Source organism: Mytilus edulis, chromosome 9 (genome assembly GCF_963676685.1).
Source record: "Mytilus edulis chromosome 9, xbMytEdul2.2, whole genome shotgun sequence".
In the NCBI taxonomy this organism is placed as follows: Eukaryota; Metazoa; Mollusca; class Bivalvia; order Mytilida; family Mytilidae; genus Mytilus; species Mytilus edulis.
This window is the reverse complement of record NC_092352.1, coordinates 55399101-55419136: the sequence shown is the minus strand read 5'-3', so window position 1 is coordinate 55419136 and position 20036 is coordinate 55399101. Positions and strand designations below refer to the sequence as shown.

At 31.5% G+C, this 20036-nt stretch overlaps 1 protein-coding gene across 4 annotated transcripts in view; it reads right to left on the bottom strand.

Moving 5' to 3' along the window:
* Positions 1-20036, bottom strand: part of LOC139489785 (uncharacterized) — a 324072-nt gene that overhangs the window by 146354 nt on the left and 157682 nt on the right. For 2 of the 4 annotated variants that reach the window (XM_071276616.1, XM_071276617.1), the window contains exons 12-17: positions 19591-19742; positions 14697-14750; positions 13445-13477; positions 12108-12155; positions 11503-11550; positions 10773-10805 (exon numbers count right to left, since the gene is read on the bottom strand). The exons of the other annotated variants lie outside the window; for them this stretch is intronic. In XM_071276616.1, coding sequence (XP_071132717.1) covers positions 10773-10805; positions 11503-11550; positions 12108-12155; positions 13445-13477; positions 14697-14750; positions 19591-19742 — 368 coding nt within the window. The remainder of the gene's footprint in view (positions 1-10772; positions 10806-11502; positions 11551-12107; positions 12156-13444; positions 13478-14696; positions 14751-19590; positions 19743-20036) is intronic. 4 annotated transcript variants of the gene reach the window in all.

Genomic DNA, 20036 nt, shown 5'->3' with positions numbered 1-20036 from the left:
AAAACTCCCAAAATCAATACCAACCTTCCTTTTATGGTCATAAACCTTGTGTTTAAATTTCATAGATTTCTATTTACTTCTACTAAAGTTATGGTGCGAAAATCAAGAAAAATGCTTATTTGGGTCCCTTTTTGGCCCCAAATTCCTAAACTGTTGGGACCTAAACTCCCAAAATCTATACCAACCTTCCTTTTGTGGTAATAAACATTGTGTTTAAATTTCATTGATTTCTATTTACTTAAACTAAAGTTATTGTGCGAAAACCAAGAATAATGCTTATTTGGGCCCTTTTTTGGCCCCTAATTCCTAAACTGTTGAAACCAAAACTCCCAAAATCAATCCCAACCTTTCTTTTGTGGTCATAAACCTTGTGTCAAAATTTCATAGATTTCTATTTGCTTAAACTAAAGTTAGAGTGCGAAAACCAAGAAAATGCTTATTTGGGCCCTTTTTGGCCCCTAATTCCTAAAATGTTTACTAAAGTTAGAGTGCGAAAACTAAAAGTATTCGGACGACGACGCCGACGACGCCAACGTGATAGCAATATACGACGAAAATTTTTTCAAATTTTGCGGTCGTATAAAAATGAAAAAGACAAACAGAAAAACAATAGTACATATGACACAACATAGACAAGAGGCTCTCAAGAGCCTGAATCGCTCACCTTAATTCTTTTGGTTAAATCTCTCATCAATGATTATTTTGGCTTTTCAATTTATTTAAATGTTTTTTGGATCGTCCTATTTTCTTCAAAAGCCAAAAAAAATAATCATTTTCTCCTATGTTCTATTTTAGCCATAGGAGCTATGTTTCTTGACATACAAGGAAATAAAATATAAAATTTATACTAGATACTTTGAAACTCATTTAGCCTAAGTTTGGCTGAAATTGATAAAGCAGTTTCAAAGGAGAAGATTTTTAAAAGTATTTAAAGTCAACATGATGAACGAATTGTGAAAAAAGTCTTTAAAGGGCAATAACTCCTTAAGGGGTCAATTGACAATTTTGGTCAAATTGACTTAATTGAAGATCTTACTTTGCTGAAAATTATTGCTGTTTACAGTTTATTTCTATCTATAATTATATTCAAGATAATAAACAAAAACAGCAAAATTTCCTTAAAATTATCAATTCAGGGGCAGCAACCCAACAACAGGTTGTCTGATTCATCTGAAAATTTCAGGGCAGATAGATCTTGACCTGATAAACAATATTACCCAACGTCAGATTTGCTCTAAATGCTTTGGTTTTTGAGTTATAAGCCAAAAACTGCATTTGACCCCTATGTTCTATTTTTAGCAATGGCGACCATGTTTGTTGATAGATCATAACTTCGGATACAATTTACAAACTAGATACCCTAAGGAACATTCAGTTAAAGTTTGGAAGTATTTGGCCCAGTAGTTTCAGAGGAGAAGATTTTTGTAAAAGATTACTAAGATTTACGAAAAATGGTTAAAAATTGACTATAAAGGGCAATAACTCCTAAAGGCGTCAACTGACCATTTCCGTCATGTTGACTTATTTGTAAATCTTACTTTGCTGAACATTATTCCTGTTTACAGTTTATCTCTATCTATAATAATATTCAAGATAATAACCAAAAACAGCAAAATTTCCTTAAAATTACCAATTCAGGGGCAGCAACCCAACAACGGGTTGTCTGATTCATCTGAAAATTTCAGGGCAGATAGATCTTGACCTGATAAACAATATTACCCCATGTCAGATTTGCTCTAAATGCTTTGGTTTTTGAGTTATAAGCCAAAAACTGCATTTGACCCCTATGTTCTATTTTTAGCAATGGCGACCATGTTTGTTGATAGATCAAAACTTCGGATACAATTTATAAATTAGATACCCTAAGGAACATTCAGTTAAAGTTTGAAAGAATTTGGCCCAGTAGTTTCAGAGGAGAAGATTTTTGAAATAGTTTACGACAACAGACGACAGACGACGACAGACGACGGACGACGACGGACGCCAAGTGATGGCATAAGCTCACTTGTCCCTTCGGGACAGGTGAGCTAAAAAACTAAAGAATAAACAACACCATAAGCTATAAAACAATCCATCATAAATAGAGATTTTGTTACAAGAGAAAAAGATTGATTTTTGTATATTGGTAATGTAATTTTTTGACTGACAAATGCATTGCTAATGTCAGCATTTGAGGGACAAAAAGATGCTAACATTGACGGAATATTTTTTGCTGATCTTTTTTTATCATAATTGTATTGCTGTCGACTTTTTATTGCATTTCTGGATTGCGTTTCTGAAACTTTCTCTTTTTATACTTTGGTTTCCAGTTTATATTCTCTGATTTCTTTCTTTCAATGTAATTAATTTGCCTTTGTCTTTGTTGTTCTAATTGTCAATGTTTTTGTTTTTTTGCTCCATCAGATGGGTTTATTTTCTTCAATTCTTTTTTTAGATTGTCTCTAATTTTTTTTTCTCTTTCACGTTGTTTTTCAAGATAATTTAAATATTTTAGAGGATTTTCTTCTTTCAGTTTTAGTCTATAGTGCGCAGATTTTCTTTTAACTTTCACATGATCCCCCATGTCAATTAAAGAACTACCTAAAAAATACATATACAGGTGTAGAATGTTGCAATTGTTGGTATCTGCTCTAGAGTTGTCTCATTGGCAATCATACCACATCTTACTTTTGTATATGAGAAGAATGTGGTGTTTCATCTCATTAATTAATCAAATAGAACTTTATTTTATTTTGGGCATTATGGAACCCAACATTTTACTTAAGTATTCTTAATTGCCTTGAAGACTCAGGGGCAGATCCAGCCATTTTAAAAAGGGGGGATTCAAACCACATGTATGTCCACATTCAAATGAATTGATCATCAAACAATGGGGGTTCAACTCCCACTGGATCCACCACTGAGGCTCTATACATTTTTTTTATCATATTCAATTCTGGTTCCCCTCCCCAAGTTTCCGTAGAATGGTATCCAACTGTGCAGGGTATTTAAATTATTATTAATTATTGAACACATTCAATTTACCATCAGATTGCCTGAGGTTCAATCAAATTTGTCAAAAGAGAATATCATTTGGACCATTCATTTCTGTTAGACTTAGAAAAATGACCGTCTGTCATATTAAAACGTTAGCAAAAGAATTTCTGTCAAATTCTGACGAATGAACAAATAATGTCCGTCAAAATATGACAATGGCCAAAAAGATCTGTCAAAATTTGATTGCAAAATAAAGTTCTGTCAAAATTTGATGATCGCAAAATTAAAATCTGTCAAAAGTTGATGATCACAAAATTAAAATCTGTCAAAATTTGACGATCGCAATCACAAATCATTCCATATGTGCCTCCAAGGCGATTTGAGCAGGTTTATTTCTTAAAAATTTTACAGGATAGTGTGTGTAAAATTTAGTGTCTTGCCTACTTTTGCTGTAACTCCAAGGCTCAACAAAAATGAGGAAAACAATCAATAAAAATATTCCTCTTGATACTATCTTTTTATTGTAAGAAGCTTCTGTCCAAGTTTGGTAAAAAATTCAGGATAGTTTATGAATGGAATAAATGTTTTAAAAACTTTAACTGCAGACTGTATGTAATGTTAACTGGAAGAAAAACTAAGTCCATTTATAAGTAAAATACAGATTCACAGGTACCAAAAATTAACAAAATTTCCATTCTAGATACTAACTTTTGATCAAAAACAAGCTTCTGTCCAAGTTTGGTACAAATTTAAGATAGTATAAGAAAGTTATCTAATTTTTAAAAAAAATAACCAGAGTGAATGTGTTGTTTTCTGGCAGAAAACCGTCCATTTAAAAGTGTAATACGGAAAAAATGGATTTATTTTTTAACAAAATTCACTTTTGGATACTATCTTATGATCATAAACAAGCTTCTGTCCAAGTTTGGTACAAACCCAGGACAGTAAAAGAAAGTTATTAAAATTTTAAAAACTTGAACCACAGAGTGAATGTTATGTTTCCCCGCAGAAAAACTAGGTCCATTTATAAGTAAAAAACAGAAAAAAATGGAATTTTATTTTTGCAAACTTTACTTCTGGATACTATCTTAGGACCATAAACAAGCTTCTGTCCAAATTTGGTAGAAATCCAGTATGGATTAAGAAAGATATTCAAATTTTAAAAACTTTAACCACAGAGTGAATTTAATGTTTCCCCGAAGAAAAACTAAGTCCATTTATAAGTAAAAAACAGAAAAATGGAATTTTATTTTTGCAAACTTTACTTCTGGATACTATCTAATGATCATAAACAAGCTTCTGTCCAAGTTTGGTAGAAATCCAGTATAGATTAAGAAAGATATTCAAATTGTAAAAACTTTAACCACAGAGTGAATGTTATGTTTCCCCGCAGAAAAACTAAGTCCATTTATAAGTAAAAAACAGAAAAAATGGAATTTTATTTTTACAAAATTTACTTCTGGATTCTATCTTATGATCATAAACAAGCTTCTGTCCAAATTTGGTAGAAATCCAGAATATTTTAAGAAAGTTATTAAATTTTCAAAAACTTTAACCACAGAGTGAATATTTGTGGACGCCGCTGCCGCCGGAATGTAGGATCGCTTAGTCTCACTTTTTCGACTAAAGTCGAAGGCTCGACAAAAATTATTGGTAACAGGAACTGTTACAAATGATATTTTTAATAACACGTTTCAATCGTCATTATTTGCCAACGTAAAAAAATATTGACAGACAGATGAAAAATAAAAAGTTTTCTGCTTACAAATGTACCTGTTGATGTTGACAATCACCGTCCATGAATTTCATTGTGTGATGTATTTATGAATCGCCCAAAGTTGCAATTGTTTAATTATTGCACTGAATGACACCGAAAGTCAAAGTTGAACATAGCTAAAGTCAGATGGCTTACGACAAAATAGCTGACAGAACAGTTGTTTTGAAAAGATCCAATAAAAAAATTGACATATTTATAATCATCCAGTGATTAAAAAGTACCGTTATTGATTGGTTGACATGTGAAGAAATATACTGTAACCATGAATAGTCGTCATTTTAATAGGTTACAGGCAGTTGTTGACCTCAAATACGACCTCATAAATTACGGTAGCGCTATTCCGTCAAAGTTGCAATTCAACATAATTTTATCAAATAAATTGTAAAAAATTACTCATATTCTTTTTAAAGTTATTTTTTAATGTTCAATATGTCACACACAAATTCCCAAACACTCTGGGAATGTTTATTGGAATTGCAATAAGTTTATTCCAGCCCATTTAAATATTTGCCGGACACTGATGCACTTTTAAATGGAAGGTGTCAACTACTATTGTATTTATTTTTAATTTGTCTTTTACCAGAATATGCACATAGTTAACAGGGTTGGCAAAAACCTGGGTTTTATGAGTATTGCTCAACCCAGTGGGAAATACTGGGAATACCTGGGTTTTACTAGGTAATACTGAGCAATACTAGGCAATATAAAATATTCGCATCAATTTAAGAGAAAATCAGTGTTCAAACACAAATGCAATACATTTAACACTTTCACTAAAACTAATTTGGCTCGTTTAATTTTCATAAAATTTTGTTAAAGGGAAATTCCGCGATTTTTTACTTATCATCTAATTATGTTCATCTTAACATAAAAAACACATTTGCAAAGTTTTAAATTTATATTCCTTCTAATAACGGAGAAAATCAAGTATTTGAAACTTTTTTGGTTGAATTCTCGAGTGGGTCGTGACGTATTAGCCCGATTTATTGAATTCTGGGAAAAAATAAAATCTGTTTAACTCTTATAGCTTATCGACAATATACGTAATTAAAAGCGCACAGCTGACGAATGGTCGTAGTCATTAACCACAATACAAGAATGAACGAAAATGAATATGCATATACCGTTTTGTTTTGATGAATTAAACTCCTATTAAATTATCTCTAGTAAATGTTTTCGAATAAATTTCATTAATTATTGTTGAGAATTTTTTCATAAAATATTTATTGAACATTTTTACTGATATTGAACTGAAATTATTTCAGTTCTATTTACCGTTATTGTTTTGATAATCATTTCAATGCAACTAAAGTGTGAGCAGAGTGTGTATATTATTTTGTAAAGGTCACTGTATATTTCTCGGCTTGAGGTCAATTTGTTTACCTTGTAGCTATTTAGCCGCAGGTGTGAGTTCAAGCGTACACAGGTATAAATGTTGTTATTTGGAAAGGATAAACAGAAAGGGTTAGAAAGAGTATGCTGTCACGATTTTAATACACTAAGAGTTTAATACACGATGAGAATAAAGATACAATAATTAAATTGTGTAAATTAATTGAAAATAAAATTTCAGATTCGTAATTCCGAAAGTGTATAAAAATAAAAGGAAACAATTTTTGATTACTTTCTTGGCGGTAATTGGCGTAAATGAAGTAAAAAATGGTAGTTTTAATCTTTAATAAAAACTAAATGCAATATTACCCAATTTGTTATACCATTGCCAATCTGTTTGATATCATTGACTTTACCGGAATTTTTTTAACTTGTATTCAAATCTGGCTGTGTTTAAATTCTTATAAAACTATAGCAATTTTAAAGTTTTTAATTGAAAAAAAAATACAACATACAAAATGCATGATTTTTTTGTTTTAGTTTCTTTTTAACATTTTATTCTTGCATAATTAAATTCATTTGACAATCATTTACACGAACTTTTTATGAAAAGAATACCAATTATCTAAGCTAAGGCATTATTTTTTTTTGACAATTTTTTTTTTTAAATTCTATGATAAAATTTTGTGCAATGTTGAACATGATAGCCATCATTAATCCAAATAAGTAATACAGTAGTTATATCTTAGTCATGCATAACTGATATTGACGAATTTAGAATAGTTTGTCCATACATCGTTGTTCTTGCAACAATCATTATTAGTATACATACATGTAAGTTTCCTGACGTATAAGCGCCACTGAGGATGAGCTCCAGAGAAAGCAAAATAGTAGTGTTTCGTTCGTTTGTTTGTTGGGAAAGGAGAGGAAATGCAACCACTTGTACAGATAAACGACAGAATTACCATACAAGCATTTATAGTCAATACAAACAGAAAGAGTTCCCATCGTTGGACAGGGAATATGAAGGCTTCCAAGAATGAACTAGTGACATGTCTAACTCTGAACAGTTAGAAAACGGACTATCGACATCGACCGCTTGTTCTTGATATTTGAAACTGCATGCATATATACGTATACGTTTATGATTGTGATGAGTTCTTGCGACTGACAAAAACTAAATTCCTTCATGGTTATATCTTGCCATACTTTTATATTGGTTTGTAAGGTGATTACTCAAAATCGTTATTTGAAAATCCTGTTTGTGAGATGTAGATTCATTTCAATACAGAAATTTCGTCTATGAATTAAGTTCCACAAGTGTATAACACGGAGAAGCTCTGAGGGTCCATTACTCCCATTTTGTTTGGGTGTGAACCATCGATGTTTACAGCAATATCAAAGAATAAGATGATGATGGTAGAAAGATCTATGGGCGTTATGTGGCAAATAGTACATGCATATCGGACCATGAGTTGTCAATTTGTATGAAAAGATTTCCGATACAACCATATTATTGAGAAGCAAGGTTTAAATGCTATACTGTCGTACTAGTATTACAGGGTTCTTGTCTTGTGGCGTTCACCTTAGACACACATCTTTTTAACGATGTTTAAAAAAACGACAGAACCAATTTAATGTCATATTTCCATATTTTTTTTAAATGTAACTAAAAGTCTTTTATCTGACAAGAATACCCCTATTTAGCGGACAAGTAATTTATTCTTTTTTCTGTTATTGAATACCAAGAGAGAAAATAAATCCTGAAATTAATTTGAAACTTTGATACTCAAAAGTTTGCCAGCAAAATATTCACATCCCTTGGGGATAATTAGTGTTCGTCCAGTGGCATATATTACAATTGTGATGACGAATTCCTTCCTTTGTTCGAGAACAATCTTATTGAAATATAAATCTGTGATTTTACTATTTCCCGTGACAACTTCAATGAACCAAAGCAAAAGTTATACATCGACCTGTATTTAAATCAAATTGGTTCTCTTCTTCTTCTGGTATACAATAGTCTATCGACATTCGATGATTACCTTCTGTTGGCATACGTGGACTAGTCTATTTACAAAACTTTTACCCCAATTTATTCAAAATATATGGTTTTTTTTCTTATGTTTAATGTATACATGTATATATTTTAATTTGCGCTTTAGTTCCATAACTTTCAACCCAGTCGTATAAACGAATCATCGGCAAGTGCGTACATTTTATAAATCAATATTTCTGGTATGTTCCAATCTGTCCTTCACCATTGACAATGAGTATATATTACATTTTCCCAAATTCACCCTTGGAAAAAATATTTAAATAGATTTTAATTCCATCAAATCTTATTTTTTGGGTATTATTTATATTTTTATGAATAATATTCTTTACACCAGAAATGTTATTTATAAACAAGCGTATGAGTTTAGTAATGACAAGTAAGACAGAGTTGTATATTATACATCTGATAGTTCAAAATGGAAAGTTATAAGTTATCAGCCGTGTACACTGATCAATACATGCAGAAGTGAAACGATGCATGAACTTGCAAGCCCGACAGGAAATCGCTTGAATACCTGGACGTGTCACCTCACACCCCTCCCAATACCTTTGAAAGTAATACCTGTAGCCATGCTGGTGATCAAATGAGGGAAGATTAAAAGTTATTTGAAAAAAGTTTATTACTTTAAAGAATTATGAACAAATTAGATTTTCGAAAACAATTTTCACGGATCACTTATTTATGATTTCAACTTTGACTTTTTACCTAATTCCAATATCAACAGTTTAAAAACAAAAGACCGTGGTAATTTAAAAAAAATAAGAATATTTTCCGTATCAACTTGAAGTTAGTAAGTCGGATAAAACAACCGTACGATTGCCAAGATATCGACATGCAATTACGACTACATCGGTTACTGTAGTTTTGTTCCTTTTGGGTTTATAGACATATCGATTTTATTAACCGGGAACGAAGACAAAATGGCTGAACGGATGGAAATGATTCTCTAAATTTAAAATCGATGGTGATCGCTTATCTAGCGGAATAAAACTATAATATCTATGAATTTGAGCATTTTTATGCCTAATGAACATAATATCAATTTTTGATTTTTTTGCGAAGTTTCCCTTTAATGTAATTAATTTGACCCTTTAACAAAAATATAAAATTTCAAAAATTTTGAAACAACCGTTTTGTCAGAAAAATTACACTGGTTATAAAGCAGTTTCACAAACACCAATTTTGATCATCGAGAAGCTTAATATTCCTTTTACAATACAATGTAATCAAAACGTTTAGCTGACTTAACAGAGTTATCTTCCTGTAGTGTACGGTACCACCTCAAGACATACACTAAAAGTATTATCAACATACTTTGATTTGTCTAGATTGGTTGAACTTTTGAAATATTTTTAGCAAAAGAATTCATTTTTTTTTATCAAATATATATAACTAATACATTGTGTATTACAGCTGATTTCCTAATGCATGTAAAGCAAAACTTTGGTTGGCTTGCTTGCTTTGTTTGTATAATTGTTTATACAAGCTTTGTAAAAATGATTGACATCTTGAAACAATATATGTAGGCGTAGTTTAACCTGTATATATAATATTTGAATTTAATTGGGTGTTATCCTAATGATTGTACAATATAAAAACAAAGCAAGCAAGCTTACTAAAGTCTTGCTCTACATGCTTTAGGAAATTATCTGTAAGACCTAACCATGTTAGCAATTACATATAGGAAAGATTACTTTAAAATAATGTACATCACTAAATTGACTAATTAATAAGTAACTATTCAGATTAGAACACCTATTTGTTTATGTGACAATTATCAGCCTTTTCAATTCTACAAGTGTCCCCAAAAGGCAGTAGTCCTTTTGCGCCAATAACTGTTTTAAGGGTATCATTTGCGCCGAATTTTGTTTTTTAAATGTATCAATTACACCAATATTCGGAACTCATTTGCGCCAATTTACATGTACACATATCTATCATAATTATATATGATTTAATATTTATTCTTATGTTTGGCCTAAAAAGTATCATATGTTCGGAGATATTTCAACATGAAGATGAGCATCTGGAGAGAAATGACTTAAAATGCATTAGACAGTCCATGTATAGAGAGAGAAGAAAACTTATTGCTTTGCTGAATATTTAATACAAGATATGCCAAAAGAGAAGAAGCTTTTGCTGATTATGTTTTAGCCACATATGTTGATGACACAGTGCTGTTGTCCCACCATCAGCATCTGTATGGGCTGAAACTCTATCTATCAGTAATGGAAAAGAAGCATTCCACAGGAATTATTATGAACTGTTTTATGCATTTCATCCTTTAATGTTTGTCTTTTTGTACAATAAAGTGAAGTTGTTACAAGCTACTACATACATTAAATTGGGAAGTACCCATGCAGGGGCAGTAAGAAGATCGTATGTTTCAGAAAAGGAAACATTTGCCGAGTAAACTGCCGGTTTCAAGTTCGAAAAAGGAGGATGGAAGTCATTTTTCTTTTAATTGGCACACTCTTATGTTTTATTTTTTGGCGCAAATGATACAATGTAATTTTAAAGCAAACGTAGCATTGGAGAAAAAAGTTGTGGCACAAATGGATCTCTCCCCCCAAAAAAATATGTTCAGCTCGGCAAATAAAACAATTCTATCTTTATAATTATATTCACCTGCTATTGCTTGATTTTTCGTCAGACCAAATTCTATATGAAAAAAAAAATAGTAGACAAGATATGAAAACAATTATGATAATTTCTGGTCAATATATATACTTTATATATGTAAGTCTTAACAAGTGACAACTCTACAACAAACCCATCCATTGATTCACCAGTGAAGGTGATACACAGCTGTAAACTCATACTTTATTCATAACTACTCCTGATATCAGCACAACAATGTTAAATCTGCAAATTTGTTAAACAAAGGATGGATCTATCGTAGAGTTGTCCTTTAACACTTTCCTTCATAATGACGCCTTTTGATGCCTGTGTAGTGCCTCAGTTGAAACGTTTTACTTAAGAAAAATCTTTCTCCGACTTAATATAATTTGTATCTAATGTGAAAAGGATATTCATACGAAGATCTGACTGGAATTTCATTGATGAAATATTAGTTTTCACTATGCATTATTACTTTAAACCTGACAATTTTTTTTTTATTGAAAAAATCCTATGCCAATCAAGTATGGAAAAAAGAAATCAATGGAGGAAAGGATTTAGACAGCGATTTAGCATATCTGCAATCAATTTCATCTTCAGGCCTAATATATCAACCCCCCTTTTTTTTGCTAATCAATGCATTTGAATGGGAACATATAGTTGGAACACCCCCTTTTTAAAATGGATGGATCCACCCCTGTATTATAACCATGAAATAGTTTTTTATAGACATAGTTACCTTTAGTTTCTGGTAAAGTTTCGGCTGTTTTCTGTATAAGATTTGTTACTAGGGAAAAGAGTAAAAGAAAGTGTAAGCATGATGGTTGTATAAATCTTATCTTGCATCTTTGTATAAGATAGATTGTACGACTACATCATGTGATGTGATATTTGGTGGTGAAATCTGTTTCTCAAATGACAATATATATAGACAATTTCAATCCTTCTATTAGAATTATCTATAGAAAGATTTGTTCCTTCATTATGATGTTATCAGTCATGCATGGTCACCTTTTTTCATGACATCACAATAGAAAATTCAGAGGAATGCAAGAACATTTTATGTCATAATTGAATTTTGACATCTAATACATAGTCATATATCATTTTAAAGGATGTTCGATGTGTAATGGAAAATAATCAATTTTTCTACAAAGTTTTTTTCTGAAGAGCATGAAAAGATCATCTCACACCAAAATGCGTATGTTTTTAAATGTGTGGGGTCTGTTATTATAACCATACATTATATGGCTTTGGCTGTAAACTGTTCTTTTGTCAGGTTGTTGTCTCTTTGATACTTCCCCATTTCCATTCTCAATTTTATTTTTTTATAGTTATATTTACCTTCAGTTTCTGGTACAACTTCTCTTCGTTTCTGTATAAGATTTTTTACTATGGAAAAAAGATGTAAGAGAAAAGATAAGACAACAAAATGATGATTTCTGGTCAATACAGAGCTTGAAATGTATGCATTGTATAGAGCTTTGTTTACTGTTTAACTCTGTATGTTGACCTCTAAATGTGTTTGCTTGCAATGTCAACATATATTTGTTCCCCTGGAAACTTTGTTATAAACAATGTCATAATATATGTTGTTGTTGGAACCAATATTCTATACCCTTTATTCTATAAGAAATAAATACTGTAATATTTGTTCAATGTGGAAAAAATTACAGAATATTTCTTATACTATGAACTTGTATTATGAAGGATCTATTAATTCTTCCACAATTGTTTCTGTGAAAAATAGGAACAGAACAGTATGGCCAAAAAAAAAAATTGATTCCTACACAATGGTTTTTAGGAAGAACAGGTGTAAAACAGTATGGCACAAACATTATTAATACTTCCACAATTGTTTTTGTGATGAATAGAAATATAAAAGTGTGGGGAACAAAATATTAAATTCCTACACTAATAATTTTTGCTGTTGTGGAAAAACAGTAGTAGAACAGTATGGAAGAAACATAATTAATTCTTCAACAATGGTTTTTGTTAAAGTCACAAGAAACCTCACATAAAAAAAAATAATGCATATGTTTTTTATAACTCATTGGACTGTTTTCATTATAAAACTTATGTACATATACTTTTTTCTGAAGAAAATTCTTTAATTTATTCATAAAAAGTTAACTTTATTTTAATTGCCCCAAGCAATTCATCCGACATATTTTCTGTATGCAAAGTGACCTCAGTGTGACGCATCTCGTAAAAATCCGGTGATCACAATACGCATGGATGTCCTTAAAATAAAATATTATCTGAATTTACATATTAAACACGTGCTCTCTTTCCATGCTTTTTTTTGTTTATTTTTTGTCGATTGTTGACAAACAGGTGACCATCGTTAAACTTCAGCTTCAAAACACAAACTTTAATTACCTGCCATATTTTCACAACAACACTGACCGATTGAAAAAAAAATTGACGATTATACGAAATTTACACGAAAAAAATGTTAAATACGTGCACAGAAGATTAAGTCTGTTATGTTTGTATGCATTAGTTCAAGAATTGGAAGAACATTATTTTTCACCGTTCACTCGTTTCTTATGACTTTAAGAACAGGAACAGAAAAGTGCAGCATTTGTTTTTCCAGAAGAAAAGTATATTACAAAAAAAATCAAAATGTGTCAGCTCTGGTTATAGTAGAACAATAATATCTTTATAATTATATTGACCTGTTATTACTGGTCTTTTCTTCAGACTAGATTCTATGTGAAAAAAAAAGAAAAAAAGATATGACAACCAATACATCAATTTCTGGTCAATACATTAATTATATATATGTATGTCTAAACAAATGACAATTCTACTACAGATATATCTATTGGATCATCAGTGCAGGTGATACACAGCTGAAAACACATACTGTTCATCAGGATATTTAAGTTTAAATTCTCCCTTGCCCTACTCGTCCGAATTTAAAGCATTTAATCTCTAATTCAATAGGCTATAAACAAGACAAACACAGATATAGGATTAGTTGCTCGCAGTAACATCTTATTTTCTCTTGCGATACAATATTTTATTTTACTGAATTGTACATATTTCTTCAATCGAAACATTATATAAACACATGACATATAACATTGTTCCTCTTTCTCATCGTTTCTTTTTCCCCGGCTAATGCCTCCAACGCCTGTACGTACAATAAACATAGCAGCAACTGCACATATACCTATGTGACCAACTTCAATCCTACGTAACTGCGAGCACCTTCGATACTAATACATTTAAATCCCAAACTTTATATAGTACCTTTAAACCCCACCCATAAAAACCGCCAAAAATTTCCTCGTGCCTCCTGCACCTAACATCAAACTTATAAATAGTACATACTGTTACAAAACCAGTATCCAAACTGGTTATACATGTACTAGTTCCCATCTGTAAATATTAACTACAAATAGCAAACGGGGAAAACCCTATTTCAAACGAAATAAAATACATATGTTTAATTTTCACTTTGTTTGCAGTACCTACAGAAACACTAAAAATTTTACTGGCATAAATTTCCCTGCCTATTCCTAGTTTTTTTTCTAATAGGTATTTGTTTCAGATATTAGAATGCCATGTTCTTATATATATTACATGTACTATGATAATCATCAAGTTGCATTATCTGAATTAATAAAACATGTCAATAATTTCTGAATTTACAGTATGTTATGAAATATATTGACCATATACTTTGTCATAAATCGATTGTCATCTTCTATGAACTGAGCAAAGTATAAATAATATCTTTCTGAAGTCTAGGATCAGATCAGAGTGACAGGTTTTATGCTGTAAATTTGTGAGCACTGACTTAAGAGCAAGGTATAAATGAGTTCATTCTGAAGTGCAGGATCACAGCAGTGTTACAGGTTTTATGTTTTAAATGTGTCAGCACTACTAACAGTATCTTCGCTTTTCTATGATTATATTTACCTTCAGTTACTGAATGTGTATCTTTTCTTTTTCTTTTCTTATGATTTAGCATATCTAATTAAAAAAGCATATAAGAAGATTATTATTTTATGTTAGTTTCTTCGCAATTTGTAATCTTACCTATTGGGGTCAAGTAGGATATACGGTACTGTAGTTCCATCGGAAGAAAATAGGAGTAAATTGGTTTAAATTAGAAGTAAATAGGTTACATGTATATATATATATTTTGACATATTAACAGGTCGACAGGTCGACAGGTTGACAATGAAAAGGTTGACAAACGACAAGTTTATAAGTGTTAAGATCGACCGGACAACAGGTCGACAAGTTGACAGATCGACAAGTTGACAGGTCAACAAGTTGACAGGCCGACAGGTCAACAAGTTAACAGGTTGAAACATCGCATTTTTGCGCCTGTCCCAAATCAGGTCAACGTCTTATTAACCTGTCGACCTGTCAACCTGTCGACTTGTCGACCTGTCAACCTGTTAACTATAATTTGTTTTTACATTTTTAACATTGTCAATCTGTCGACTTGTCAACCTGTCAACCAATTATTTGAACGATAACATTTTTAACATTGTCAACCTGTCGACTTGTCTACTTGTCAACCTGTCAACCTGTCGACTTGTCAACCTGTCAACCACTTATTTCAACCATAACATTTTTAAAATTGTCAACCTGTCGACTTGTCAACCTGTCAACCACTTATTTCAACGATAACATTTTCAAAGTTGTCAACCTGTCGACTTGTCAACCTGTCAACCACTCATTAATTTTACTAGAATGAAAAATTCAAACAGTTTTACCTTTATTACCCATGAATACATACGCGTAGGAATTTACGGCAAAAAAGCCGGAACTATAGTACCGTATATCCTACTTGAGCCATATGTTGTATATACATTTATTAGGAAGTTATGATTTTTTTTTACTTCTTACTTTGTACTTTTTTAAAAGGGGGATGCCAATAGCATAAGACATTATAACAGCACATGTTTTACCTATTATACTTTTTTCTTGGTAACTGGATTTAAAAATATATCTTATCTAATTTTAAGCATAATATTTGCTAAAAACATAATACATTGTAAAATAAAATCAATCTTCTATCTTGATTTAGTGTTCTCCTGTCAGATGTGACTAGGGATCTTTAGCCAGATATCCCTATAGGCTTTAAAACTGTACTCAGGACCCTTTGAATAATAGTTAAGAAAGCCTAGTGGTTATGCAATTAAATCCAATTGATTCAAATTGCTAACAAATATGGCTGCTAGAAAAACAAAAGCACAAATTTTGACAATAGTATTCAAATCCACTAATAATAAACTCTTTAATCCTACAATATAAAAACAAACAAATGAACACACTCAGGTATTCTTTTTTTTGTTACAGCTTATTTCCAGATGCTTGTAGAGTAGAACTTTGGTAGGCTTGTTTGCTCTGTTTGTAAAAATGGTTTCTCAAGCTTTGGTATAAAGATTGACATCTTTGAACAATACATATTGTGACAGTTTAACCTGTATATATTATTTTATATTCAAATTTGTTTGGACCTTATCTCAATTACAACTATACAATATACAAACAAAGCAAGCAAGCTTACCAAAGTTTTGCTCTACATGCAGTAGTAAATTAGCTCTAAAGAGGCAAAGTTATAAAGTGCAAAAAGTTTCTACCACTCTTGAAACTGAAAAGTTTACTATTAGTACTCCTCATGAAGGTAAATCAGGAAAATTAACTTTTGTTATTTCTGCACAAAAACAATGCCAGAATCTTTGTGTGTAGATCTCTCAAGGGGGGGGGGGGTGATTAGGTGTTGATTAGATGATTACTTGGTAGTTTTCATTATTATTGATTATTTGGTCATCTAGGACTGTATTATTATTTGATTATCTTGTTTGAAAAAATAATTATTGATTGGCAAACATTTATGATTATGTGATTACTTTTTTTTTTTTTTTTTATATCTTTATTCTCAATAAACCATATTACATAGGTATAGAGAAGACAAATGAATTATGTACAATATTTACAACAAGACAGAACAACCAAAATATTTGCTAATACAATATATGAAGTCCATTTCAGCCAGGAGCACACACACCTGTGTTAATAATCTTTATGAATTTACATAGTTTAATCAATTCTGATTTGTTTTTTTGAAGACAATATCTGATTGTATTTGACAATATTTGCATTTTTTAAATAATAATTTGACATACAATGTTTCCTGTTTTAATTTAATTACTTTGAAAAATCTGGCTGTATTTTTGAAAAAAGCTAAATGCTGTAGAGAAGAAGTCTTGTCACTATGACTTGATAAAATGAATATACTTAATAAATAAATAAATAACTTTATTACAAATACAAGTTTATAAAACTTTTTGAAAATTAATAGATATATATATATATGTTGGTAATATGTGTGTGTTGTATTGTTTAATATATGTTATTATTGAACTGTAGTTGATATTAAATTGTGAATTTATAAATGTACCGTGGGCTGGAGGCCTGTTTTTGTACAATAAACTTGATTTGATTTGATTTGATTTGATTTGATTGTTTCCTGTTTTCTTCAAAGTATTTACATTCTAATATATAATGCATTTCATCACCAATATCATTTTTATTACATAGAAGACAAATTCTATTGTTTCTAACTATATTATAAGTTATCTACGTTCATATCCGTAGATATGGGTATTTTAACTCCCTGAAGTACCCCAGTACACCATGAGGCGAAGCCGAAGGGTGTACAGGGTACTGAAGGGTGTTAAAATACCCATATCTACGGATATGAACGTAGATAACGAATTTATCCCCGGTCTTAGTCCGAATCGGGCGATTTTTAGGGAAATATTGGTACAAAGTGTAACGTGAAAACAACGTTTTTCACATTATTCAAAAAAGTTTTATTGAAATTTGGTAATTTCACATATTTTTTTACGGGGTGTAGGGTACTACCTTTGGTAGAACCCTACAGGTAGTGAAATATAAGACGTTTTTAATCCAGAGACAGAGAAACTCAATAAATTCATATTTGGCGGTTCATGTCGAGAGCGTAACGTCATAGACGATGTGACGTCAACGTGGGTCATTTGCATAACTAGGTCAATAGTGTCTTTCATTGACGACGTGGAGGCCAAGTGATGCGTTTGCTAAAATCAATGTAAATGATTGGAATAATAGGATAAAATCGTTTGAGGATTACATATTTAATTAATGAACAACGTTTGAGGATTACATATTTAATTAATGAACAAAGTTTACTTAACTTATTCATAAATTGAGCCAAAGTGTCACGACCAACTGGAGAATTACAGTACCAAGAAGCAGAATCTTCATAGAAAGATCCCAGTGGTCTTTGCCATAACCTGTTGCATTTAGGATTTAATTTTGAAATGTATTTCTGAAAAGCTGCCACTGGACAGGACGGACTATCAGGTTGCTCTGGCATAATTGCAGTTACATTTTCCTTGTCATTGAAGCGGTGATTCTTGGTAAGTTCGTCTATTTCTTTTGTCACGTACTTTGTTTTTGTTTTTGGATCTGTTTTAACTATAAAGGTGTCTTTTGTCATCTTATCCATATTTTCAGCACCTCGTCTAAAGAAGTACATTCGTATGTCAAATTGTACCTTGTTTAATAATCCAGTAGGGGAGTTTGTTTGCATAAAAGTTGAAGAGTACAATTTTGTCCTGTCAATTTCTGATATTATTGGAAAGTGCTGTGTGGCTCCTTTTCCGTTGGCTTTTAATTCTGTAAGGGCGGTTTTAAATACTTGATTTGATTCATTAAAGGCTTCATGTTTCATAATGTCAAATTCCTTTAAAAAAGGGGGAGCCTTTAGATATCTATTTAGAGAGTATCGGAATGAATCCAGTGAATTTACTTTATACATTTCTCCGTCTGGTTTACGGGCGTCAAGATAAAAATGTTTCAGAACATCATTTAGACGAACAGGCCCATACTGTTCAAACAGTGTGTCTTCATTTTTCTCTGATAGATAATCTCGTAATAAGTTACCAGCCCTTTTGTTTGCTTTTTCTGTTGATGACGCAATATTTTTTGATCTTTTGTCCAGAATTTCATTTTCTGTGTGAGAAGCAAAACGCTTTGCCATTTTCAATATGGACGCCGTTAGCGTATAAACGCGCGTGCCATCCCCCGGGTAAATGGATAGCAACGTCCGGGGATATGGGTTAGCAACACCCAGGGGCTATGGGTTTTGTAACGACGTGCGTTAACCAATCAAAATCCTAGATATATACTAAGCCGGGGATAATGTTCCATCTACCCTGTTCAATAGGGAGCTTGTGATTTGTGGTCCTAAATCTACACAAATCAATAGACAATTTGTTCCCAAGAATTTCAAAATAACCTTATTTTCCAAAAAAATCTTTAAAAAGTCTGTAATTTATTGCTTTTGGCGAGTTTTCAAGTAAAGAATGCCATACTTGTACATACTGATCTTTAAGTCTAAGTTTGACGAATGAAACTAACCACTTACAATTTATAAAAGATTGCGTTTCCCATACATTTGGGATACCACATTCGTTCAGAATAGCCTTTATTCTGTTTAACCATGAAAAATTCACATTGTCATTAATAGACATGTGATAACACAATTTATATAAAATATATATGATAGTTTTGTCTCTTTACCAGAGTTTAATTTCCCCCAAAATGAAATCAATCTAGTTTTTATGTCCAAGTCTATAGGATATCTCCCAAGCTCCCCATAAATCATATAAGAGGGTGTAGATGTTTTCAGACTTAATAACAATTTACAAAATTTTAGATGTACCCTTTCAATCATGTCATACTTTGACATCCCATGAGGTGCCTCTCAACAAAATACCTTCTGCAAGAATGTAAATAAAGATCATACCTGGTAATACTGAGACTTCTGCTAAGTTGCTTGTCTGAGTTGTGTTTTGTATAGTATGGTGATGATCCTTTTCATTAACTGAGTTTAAAGGCAATGATACAAAGTTATTGGGCGGACTTTGGATCTGCCCTCCAGCTATCTGATTTGGTTGTCTGTAATAAAGAGAGGTTTATTCTTCAACACTTGTTAGGTTTAAATATTTCTTTTTGATTACTTCTATTTGCAGAGAAGAAATTTCTCCTCAGAGCTTGTTTTGCCAGAATGAAAATATTTGATATTGCAGATATAAATCACTCATATGAAGAATGCTACCAACATTCAGGAAGCTGTTTTGTAGTTTCTATGAAAGCTTTAAAGAGAAATTGGTTGTATGTATGGATAGAAATAAATCTGTATCACCCCTCCTCTTTTCTCTTTTTCCTACTGAGCCGTGATATTATAATTTT